Consider the following 11,784-nt stretch of genomic DNA (forward strand, 5'->3'; position numbering starts at 1 on the left):
TAGGCCATTTTCTTGGGTGTGGGACACCCCCATTCCCCTAAAAATAAAAATTCCCCTCTCCATTTTTTAAAATTACCTCTGGCCGAAGCCGCTAGTAATCTATAAGGAGTGAAGCACTAAAAAATCACTGATTGACAAACGGACAAAGTAAGATATAGAGCAGACCTTCAGTAGTCGTAAGATGATGGAATGATATGATAAGTATTAGTAAATTCCGTAACCTTTGTATAAACATGTTTTGTAGCATAACCGACGTACTAAAAACCGGATGCTTTTTGTAAAGATGTAAGTTCACCACAAAATAAGCACTGTAATCCACTCAACCATTTTTTCCCTATATCCAAAACCTTGATATATACACTTTTATAACCTAATATGAGGAATTATCTAAAACCCTGGTGGATTATGAGACATGCTGACAAGGGCTTGTTTACAAAAATATTTTAGAAATATGGATTTGTAAAAATATTGGCAAAAACAATACATTTTATATAACTTTTTTAAAAATTTTATTAACAACAAAAAATGGTCAACAATTTAGCTAAATATGTGGTTTAGATTTACAAGAAAATAACAATATTTTTATTAATATTTTACTAAAACAATACTTAAAATCAGTCTATTTTTATAATATTTGAAAAATTTCGATGTAATATCTAAAAGCTTTAGAATTAAATTTTCTATGGATTAACCCTTTCTTACATCTGAATTGATTCTAAATTGACCTAACCTAATGCTAGAAAAAAATAGCGTTAGAGTTATAGAATTCAATTTGTATAATATCAATATTTTTGAAACTATCCATTAAGCAGCTACACATATTTAATTCAGAGTTTGATCTTTAAATCATTTCAATGGTGCACCAAATCGAGGTGCGCCGAATTTCAGCCAATCACAGCGCGGCATTTCGTAAAAAGCTGTGCTCTCATTAATGGAAAGTTGGCTCACCCCAATTTGGCGCACCATTGAAATGATTTAAAGATCCAGCCCAGAAGGTTCCATTTGAATTTTTCCAGAAATACTCAAAACTAACCCTTGCAAGAATCTAACTACTGCTTGGGGTTAATCAAGCCTAACTTATATATACCTAGACCAAAACTTCTTCCTCTAACCAAACTTATCCATTGTCTTCAATTTCAATGGAAACCTTTCTAGTTTATGTATTCAAAATATGATAAGTATTATCTCCTCTTCCTTCTGACAGGTGGCGTAGGAACTCTTTCAATAGTATCCATTGGATCATAATCTTCAAATAGTAGGCTGGAGTACTGCGCTCTCGAGCTCATTGGCAGCTGTACTTCACCTCTCTCTTCAGCCTGGGCAATTTAATGAATTTATGTTGGGTGTAAAGCAGGGAGGGAGGGGACATTGGACGGCAAAGTAGACTGGTGCCCAAAGTTTAAAAATTACGCTTTTTTTGTAAACTCAAAAACTTTTCGGTACTTTTGATTGGTTGGGTTCAAACATTTCAAATGGTTATTTTAAATTCTAATATTGTTCAACACTATGGGGAATGCATATCAGTTTATCGTCTATTGTCTTATCACTGATGTTAGGTTAGCTGTTTTTCTAAAAGCATTTTAATTTGATCAGTTAGACTTTACCAAAGCGTTCGATATTGAAATATTTTAAAACAATTAGAGTTCTCCGTAAATAGAATTTGCAAATATCGTACATGTGTATTGTTTAATAAGATAAAGATATAACCTAAAGTATACCCTTTACAATTAACCGGAGAAGCCTACACATACAGGGCTATTCATGACCAGATATAATCTAACCTAACCTAACCTGTACTGAAAAAATTAACAAACCAAAATCAATTCACTTTAAAATGGTGGTGGGGGCTCAGTGTTCAACAGTCACTTTAAGAGAATACGCATGATTACCTGTAACAGCCTTGTGGCAACCTCATCAAATTCCGCTGGTGACATGTTGATAGCCTCGGCCATTTCTGCTTTCACAAATTGTTCATCACAGTAACTAAAACAAAAAATGTTTATAAACTTCTTGAAAGTTATATGAAAAAAACTTGTACTTTCTCCAAAATATTCAGTTATTATTGGAGAGAGTCGACATAAAATATTTACCTTAAAATTTAAAAAATAGAACAATTATAACATGCCTGAATAAATGATAATAGCTATCCGTCATAGTAATTTGAAAGCCCTGCTTTTAACCTTTATTTTTGAATGTACTCAAAATATTGACCTTACTCTTCAACGAGGTCTATTGTTCCCTCTCTAATATCTGTAATTTAGTTTGGAGAAAGATTTCTCTGGTACTTTCCTTCAATTTACATAGCGAGCTCAGAATCAAAGCCTCCCCCCCTTTTTCAAAATGACTTGATAATAAGAAAGCAGGGAAGTTAATAAAGGGGGCCTATACTATAATACATGCGGTTTCCTAACCTTATTGGGTAACTTAACCTAAAGTAAAACAATAACACACAAAAAAACTAATCTCAATCCCTTATTTAAAAATTTGGAGATTTAGAGGGTTCCTTTGCTCCCGAGCCACTTAATAGGGAACTAATGTAACTCTGTTGGTGTGTGGGAATGGTATTCTCAAATATTCTAACATTAATGTGCAATAAATATGATGTGTGTCTGTCTCTTTGTATAGAAAGTTGTAGTGGGACAAAGTGAATCAAAAATTAGCCACGTAACGTCATAAAAATGAGGGAGATGAGAGGAGAAGTGGGAAAGAAAACCCCCAAAAAATAGCCTAACACCCATCCCAAGTTAATTAATATAAAATAGACTAAAACTATTCTGTAATCTATGTGAAACTTTCCAAACATTGAAACCAATCAGTTCAATTAAAAAGGATATTTTAACGAACGCACAAAAAGCCTTACTACTTATATAATCTGTTTTTTAGAACATTTCTTCCATTCTGAAGGATTTTAGTTAAAGTGAGAAAAGATGGCGCAGAAAGGTTACTAAAGATTTACAAAGGATAAGCCTGGCTAAATCACGTATATACGGATATGTTAATAGAAGATAAATTATTCTTTCCTCAAATGTTTTGGAATATCCTATGTAATGATATTCTCTTCAAAATTCAATAGATTTTTATATCGATAAAAGACTGAAGTCACTAGTAAAACGTTAGATCAGATATATGTCAGCAATAACCAATTGTTTCATAGAAGTTAACCACTGAACCTATTGACACAGTGTTTTAATGTTGCAGAAAATGATGTAAATCTTATCAACAAATTAAGTCATATGTCTACTATTTACATTTTACACATCCCTATATTTCTTGATAATTCTGCATTTTAAAATTTGAAAATTTTACATTTGTTAGGGAGATAATATTAATCTACAGTTGCTATTTTACATAGACGATATTATTAAACAAGGATGACAACATCCATAAAAGCGAAGTGCTGAAACGGTAGGACAAACAGACATTAACACTTGTATAGTGTCAGAACTGAATAATCAGAATATAAATGTATAAAAGTTGATGCAAAATTGTGAGTAAATTTGTTAAAAACTGCTTAATACAGAATAATGTTTATGGACATACTTACATTTTTAGGACTTAATTATAGAGTTGCTTCGCTTATAATATTGTACTTTATTGTCCCAGAAATCAGTATACTAAAAATGAGATAATCGGATAATTAGATCACATAAAAATTTGTTGTTAAAAAAGTAAAAAAAATCAACATGTTTAAAATGGACGTACGGACATTCTAGTAACGATTATAGATTTGCTACGCTTTTTAAATCATACCTAACTACTAGAGGAATCACAATGCAAAGTTTGAAATCGATAGGACAATTCTAACATGCCTAAATTAACGAATAAAAGCTAACTATCTCGGACGGAAATACGGACGGACCGACCCTAATTATAGAAAAGCTTCGCTTTTAATAAATAAGACTCACATTATACATATGTATATATATGTATGTATATATTGTACTTTTTTGTATGTATATATTGTACTTTTTTGTGCTATATGTAAATGCTTTCTAATATCACCGCGTCTATTTAGATACTCTTTCGATGATTTAATGTATTAATAATATGAACTTTGTTATACTGTAATTAATTATGACTAATTTTATTATTTTTTGAGATTTTTTCATGTTATACATATGTTTATACTTTTTAACATATGTGTCATACTATAAATATATTGTTCAGCTTCAATGAAAACCATTTTCCCCCTGGAGGCGCAACTTTTTACCATAAGACATGCAATCAAAGGGTCATGGCTAAACTGTCTTGTTACTTAATATAAAACCAGTGGTATTTTATATCATAAACCAATTTTTAACTTGTTTTCCTAAACTTAATTCAAAAGTAACATAATGTTTGTCTGAAGCTCAAGATCTCGCTTATTGCTGGATTGATATGGTTCTCCTTTACAGTGAATCCTTTTAAAGGTCCATGGAACGTTTGGAACTATTTCTACGGAGGGTACATGCTAAGATAAATCAACCCTGGAAAAATCTCCCTCCCATTTATTTTTTGATGTAAAAAAACGAATGGAAGGGTGATACTAACCTAATATCCAGGGTGTTGAGACAAAAACCCCTGGTGTAACCCCCCCCCCCCCCCTAGATATACCACACTTTTCTGGGATCTTGCTGAGTCAAGTATCAACTGTTGGGAATATCAAAGGATGACTCCATGCAAAATTTGAGCCGGATCCGGTCAAAACCGGCCGTGAATTTTATGAAAAACCGGTTTTTTCCGGTTTTTAGGGGGTATCTGTAAATCGATTCAGCTGGAGCAAAACCGGTTAGAGGTACAAAAAATTTTACTTCACATGAAATTTAGCCAATGCAATTGCCTACAAAAATGTACTTCATCATCAACTTGATTGGACAACTCTTTCCCCTCCTATATGTCCATTAAAACCTCGGAAACGGCAAAAATCGCCTAAAATCACGCCTTCGGCGGCAAATAACGGCTAAACGGTTTGAGATAATCTCACGGGACCTTTTGCCCAACCTAAGTCTGGTTATTTGTGAGGTCTAGGAAAAAAAACAGACTTACGCAAAAGATTATAATTATAATCTTTACACAGAAAAATGGCACAAGGTGAGGGTTTGAGGGGGCAAAATGAGCCGACCAGCGATTTTTGACAGCGCGCAGCGACGTCTTGCTTCATCCAATCCGGGAGGCTGAAAAGGTCCCGTGAGATTATCTCAAACCGTTTGGGCGTGACGGCCCAAAAACCGCAAAAAATGGCCTAAAAATTGACCGGCCTGTCATTTCATCAAAGAAATCCATCAAAAAATCACAATTTGAAATTTTAATTAATTAATAACTTTTTTCTCATAAGAGATAATGACACAAGACTTTCACTTGGTGAAAATTCAGCATTGTGGGCCGCCTAGACTTTATATTAGGTGACCCTGGGGTGACGGGTTCAGTGCCCCCCACACCCACGTTGAAAATCACGTTTTTTCAGTTTTTCCCCTTAAAGGAGGGGAAGGAGTCGTTTTAGAGACTTCAAGCATCTCTTTGATGTTGAACAACTTTTTGAGGCAGACATTTCTTTATTTATGTTTCATTCGCCTCCGGCTGACCGTTTAGCCGTTATTTGCCGCCGAAGGCGTGATTTTAGGCGATTTTTGCCGTTTCCGAGGTTTTAATGGACATTTAGGAGGGGAAAGAGTTGTCCAATCAAGTTGATGATGAAGTACATTTTTGTAGGCAATTACATTGGCTAAATTTCATGTGAAGTAAAATTTTTTGTACCTCTAACCGGTTTTGCTCCAGCTGAATCGATTTACAGATACCCCCTAAAAACCAGAAAAAACCGGTTTTTCATAAAATTCACGGCCGGTTTTGGCCGGATCCGGCTCAAATTTTGCATGGAGTCATCCTTTGATATTCCCAACAGTTGATACTTGACTCAGCAAGATCCCAGAAAAGTGTGGTATATCTACCCCCCCCCCCCCCGGCCGCCCCCCTATCTTTTAAGTTTGTAACCTGTTTAGTCCTTGCTCCTTGATAGCTCTCTTGATAATACTTTCAGCCGCCTTCACTTTCTTATATTTCTTATTCACTGCATGGTCAAATTCCTAACAAAATATTACAATTATAAATAATGTCATTAAATTAGAAAAATGACATGATATTTTAAACATTCATCTTTAATCTCAAGAAACCAACTTTGAATAAGTACATCTTTACATGAAAGTAAAAGGATGTCTATCTGTGTTGCAAAAGATATCATTAACCGCTCTATCGATGTGGTTTGCGTTTACAGTAAGTCTTCTTTTAGATCCAGTGAAGGTTCATTTTTGTGGAGAAAGCCTCCAACAATAGACGCCCAAGGGTGGAGGTAAATAGGTGTTTACCCCTCTCAAACTTTGGAACCCTTCATTTTACCCCCTCAAAATAAAAAGCTTGGACGTCCCCGCCTCCAACCTCCCTAGAGAAATCGCCCCTGGAAAAAAAATCCCCCTTAATTTTATCTTTCTTTTTAAAATTAAAATTAATTTAAGCTTACCCCTCTCCCCATTTCCATGCGATGCCCCTAGAGTCCTCATGGCCAATTATTCCTTACCTGTTGTTGTTTGGCACTAATTTTTCTTCTCACTTCAGGACTAAACAATTTGATGTCATGTGGTCTTTGGGCTCGTTTCAGCTAAAAAAATATTTTTTTGTTAATTTCATTTATTTCTGAAATTTTATAGAAGCTTTACAAAGTGTCTCAGCCAAGTGACGTCATAGTTTTCTTTCCCACTTCACCTCATTCTTATGACGTCATATGGCTGTTTTTGAGACACTTTGTAAAGATTCGATTTCATATCATAAAGGAACAAATAAATAATAATTTAGGTGAAAATTCAAATTTACGGCCTGTCTTTCTTTTTCTTCATCCCTAAAAGGCTCATACCCTACTGACAAATGTCTGTGCACGCCAAAATAAGCCTCCTAATAATAGAATGGGGGAAGGTTAAATAACAGTATTTCCACTTCCCGAGGATTCTGTGCCGACTTTCAATTGAAAATCAACCAATAGAATCGGGAATATTAACACATCCAAGTCGCTACAAAAGAGCAGAAAGCAATTTGCTAGCAGACGTTAAAGGTCCACAACAGAGGATCCAGGTAATTGTCATGTTATACATCTATATTATAATATTATTCTCCTAACCTTATTTTATCAACCATAGTAAAGTACATATGAATATTCTTTGAGAAAAGCCTTTAATCTAACAACAAATATTTTGACTTACATTCAAAACACACACACACACACACACACACACACACACAGTGCTAACACACTAACTGCTCACACACATACATACACACACACACACACAAACATACCCACTTGAACTCTTTCAATAATATTTAACATAAACTATAAAAATCACATTGCAATGCAAAATTTTATTGCAAGAATATTCACATTCAAAATTTATGCACAGATCTTAAAATATATTTCAACAAGGTTATTTATATGAAATTTAAATTAAAATTTTTATGAATTGAGTTGGTAGTAATATTATGTTTGACTTTTTTAACAATAAGATATAGCAAACTGCTGGGCGGATGGAGTTTTTCTTTTCACGAAGTCAAAAGATACTTTTCATAGTGCCTATATAAAATGACGTCATACTGACCTACCCCTGGTCAATTAAAGTGTATACTGGTCTGACATCGGTAATTTAGTCTGTTCATTTGCCTATCATTGATCATTTGTATTGCATTACGTCATTTTTTTATAGGCGAAATATAGAGCTTCAGCAATAATTTCGCAGAACTTTATATACTTAAATAATTCAGAGTTGGCATTGGGATGTATCCCTATCAACGACCTTAGAGTTTATGGGTTGTTTTAAATGGATTTATAAAAGCTAAATCTCGTATAAAACCTTGATCAATATTATATATCATTTGAATATGTTGTAATAGTGTTTTGTGGTTTTTATTTCTAAAGATTTCATGCATGGAAAAATAACAAAAGTGGAAAAACAATTTCTTAAACATCCTTATTTGAAGAGGAAATGACGTCATCATTAACAAAAAGAGTTATAAACAAGACTCGGCAGCATATTAAAGTAAAATTATAGAGGAGGAACGAGCTATATATAACTCTACCCACGGATTGGGATCCTGTATCGACTTTCAATTGGGTATTTGAATATCAGCCAATAGCATCGGAAACATTAACACAGTCAAGTCGATACAAAAAAGCAGAAATCAATTTGCTAGCAGAAAAAAAGGTCCCCACCATTGCATTGGCTGCAGATTAAATAGTCAGGCTTTTTTGTCTGAAGTTTAAGATCTCGGAAAGTGCTGGTTCGTCTTAATAGAAAAGATTTATTAATTTATTTGTTTGGTTTTATATTTTTTTCCTGACCTTTTCCATCCTCCCACAGATGCAAGGGGTGAACGACTATTATAATATTTTTCAGAAAACAACTTTGCAAGAATATTGAAGGTGTGAAATAAAAGATAATATAAATTTCAGTTTTTGACTATATGGAATGAAGCAAAGACAAACTTATAAAAAAATTAAAATTAATACTATCTGTTGACTTTATTAATCTTTTCAAATATTAAAAACATTTATAAGGTGTGAATCCTTCTGATAATAAATTTCAATAATCCCTATGCTACACTTTCTATTGGAGCAGCTTGACCAATGATAGGCCAGTATACATTGTAATTGACCACAATGGCACAATGTATACTGGCCTATCAATGGCCATTTGTATTGTATGACGTCATTTTTATTAGGCACTATAAGCTGCGTCTTTCTATTTCTCCGTGCAATAAGTATATATTCCTAGATTCTTGTTTTAAAGGGGTCAAATTTCTAATGTTAAAAAGGAAGTTGGGAGAGGGAGCAAGGCTTAGAATTTCAACAATTTCCCAGAAATTTAAGAAAAAGAAAAATTAAGGCAGCTACCTTGTATGAAAGATTAAGCAATTTCAAACTTTACTTTATTTAAATCTATGAGCAAAAATAAAAAAAAATTAGAATCTATTTTTCTCGTATTCATTCGAATCCGGTGGATAGGAACCGGTTCTCATCAATACGAAAAAACTATGTCTAGCATCGTATTATATCCAGTTTTCTACGAATATAGAAATGTACAATCATAAGATAAAAACTAGTTTTTTTAGCTGGTGCCTTCGGCACCATGGGGCTAAAAAACTAGTTTTAATCTTATAATTGTACATTCTATATCCGCGGAAAGCCGTTTATAATATGATACGAGAAATAACTATTAAATTTTTTCATGTTTTCAAATACATCTTCGAGAAAATCCCAAAATTAAAAAAAAAAAAACAATATGTCATCCCAGCATATACTTTTATCGCATTATTTTAAGAAACATGTTGCATTAATGCGTCCTTAATGACGTAACTTTTTTATTTCTATACAAATGACGTTTCATATTTTTTTTATATTTTTAAAGGCCTAATTGTGTACCAAAAATACGTCGTTATCTTTAAAAAATGTCACAAAAAAATGTAAATAATAACAATATTTTGAATTTAATGACATTTTATCTGAAATAAAATCGCATTGACACGTCAATTTTTCCTTTAAAATGTCCAGAAAAACAAGATGGCCGCCAAACTTTCAAAATTGTATTATTATTTTTGGTAAATAAAATGATAAAATTTAATTCAATTTAAATCATTTAAGGCTGTATTAAAATGTCGAATTTTTATTGAAAGTCAAAAAAACAATATGGCTACCAAATTAGGTAATTTATAATTACTTATAAACAAAATATTAGATACAATTCAGGGTTAAAATTTATCTAACAATTTTGAATCAAACACATAATATGTTTCAATTGAATCATTACTTACTGAAAAAGTTTCTTGACCTATATATATGGTTCTATTCTTTGTAGAAGGTCTCACCAAAAAAATTAGTTTTCATAAAATACATGCAAAAAGGAACTAAAATATAAATTCATAGTGGTGTCTGTAGTACTAAAATCTTTCATTTCATTACAAAATAATAATTGTCAAACTAAAAATAAGGTCAAAACATTGAGAAAACAAAGCTATACAATGAGTTATTTCAACTGCCATCTGGTGTCAAAATCAGTAACTATTTGTTCCATCTCCTTTTTAAATTCATATAAGATCATTTTAATTCGTCCTTAATTTTCAATATGTCATTTAAATTATTTAATTAATAAAGATGACTTACTACAAATTAAGGACGTTTTGATTCCACATTATTTATTTTATTTACTGTGATATTGATATGTAATTCTATAAAATATATTAATATGTGGAAAAAATAGAAAATGACGTGTTGAAACAACCTTAATTTTTATATTTAATCAGGCATTAATTTGTAATTTCTTTTTTTAGAAAAATGGTGGCAAATAAAAAAGAATTAAGGCCATATTAATAAGTCATTTTCTTTAAATACGTCACAAAAAAGACATATTGAAAATTAACGACATATCAATGCAACCTTTCTAAAGAAACAACACCACTTTAGTAGATGCTGGGATGTCATTGCTAATATTTCTAGTGCTCCGAGTAAAAATGTTCATTTGTTACGACAAAAATGTTCTTAAAAGTCTAAAACAAATAATAGCGAAAAAAAAGGAAAACAAGCTATAATCTAAAAACACCTTGAATTAAATTTTGGAAGTCTTATTTCCTTACTGAGCAAATTTAAAGTAAAACACTTAGATTATAAGAGGATTTTTAAAAGATATTATGTTATTAATGTTGAAATTTTTTAAACTTCCGTGAGAGAAAAAAATTGACCAAATCCTCTCAAAACCTACGACAGTTATATAGGGAGGTATATTTTTTCTTCCCAATTTAAATAAAAAGTAAACTTGTGAAATGTTGAAGTCCTCCTAATCTAGAGATCAAATACGTGATACGAAATTCAATGATAGAGGAAGCTATCACACCAGCTATATATTTACCCTGCTAAACTTTATGCTGCTATTATGTTACCATTAGAATATGGTTATTATGTCAATTAGAATAACCATAATCATAATGTAATTAATATGATTTTCATAAAAGTAGTAGCTTAAATTTAAAAGAAATGGCGATAATATAACAATAAAAATATTATTCTAAAAAACAAACAAGTACTAATTTGTTTGAATTTTCTCAATGATACAATAACCTATTACAGCAATCCATATCTTGTAATTGAGGATATTTTTAATTGGCCCAAACTTAGATTAGTACTAGATTGTAGCCTAAAATATACGGCAATCACCTATTAAAGATCTTGTTGTCCTTGATTAAAAAAGATTTGCTTTATACTTATATAAAAAATAATTGGATGTCTGACTGTCTATTTGTGTTTTTTGTTGCGAAAATCTTGCTAATTGCAGAACCGAGAACCTAGTAATAGTGTCTAACTTTTTATCTTTGTGACGTAACAAAATACATCTCTTTTTTAGGGGTTTCCTTTCCCACCTCCTATTCATTTAATTTTCCAAATTTTATAATTTAGAATTATAGAATATATTATCCAATACCTAAACTAAACTAAATCAATCTATTCGTTTAATCTTGTTAAACAAATATTAGTAAATTTACATTTGGGATAAATATTCAAATATTATGTTCATGTAGATCATCAATATTATTTAATTAACTACTGTTTTCCTTAAAATAATAAATATAAAATAAAGTTTTGTGAAGCTTCCATAAGATTCTTCTTTTATAAGTCATAATTTTATGAATAAAGAAACACAGTGTTAGTAAACAAGAAAAATCATGTCCAAAAATATTTTAATAAATTCTTTTAATTTCTAAAAAGATTCAGGAGGGTTA

General features: G+C 31.7%; 1 protein-coding gene across 1 annotated transcript in view; it reads right to left on the reverse strand.

Moving 5' to 3' along the window:
- Window positions 1–558: 558 nt before the first annotated feature.
- LOC145312486 (muscle calcium channel subunit alpha-1-like) overlaps window positions 559–11,784 on the reverse strand; it is a 188,716-nt gene continuing 177,490 nt past the window's right edge. The window contains 4 exon segments of the mRNA XM_080151743.1: window positions 559–1,316; window positions 1,890–1,983; window positions 5,968–6,059; window positions 6,548–6,628. Of these exon segments, the coding sequence (XP_080007869.1) occupies window positions 1,182–1,316; window positions 1,890–1,983; window positions 5,968–6,059; window positions 6,548–6,628 (402 nt within the window). The 3' untranslated portion in view covers window positions 559–1,181.

The sequence above is a fragment of the Acartia tonsa genome, chromosome 2 (assembly GCF_053477335.1).
Source record: "Acartia tonsa isolate MP-2025a chromosome 2, ASM5347733v1, whole genome shotgun sequence".
NCBI classification, from domain to species: Eukaryota; Metazoa; Arthropoda; class Copepoda; order Calanoida; family Acartiidae; genus Acartia; species Acartia tonsa.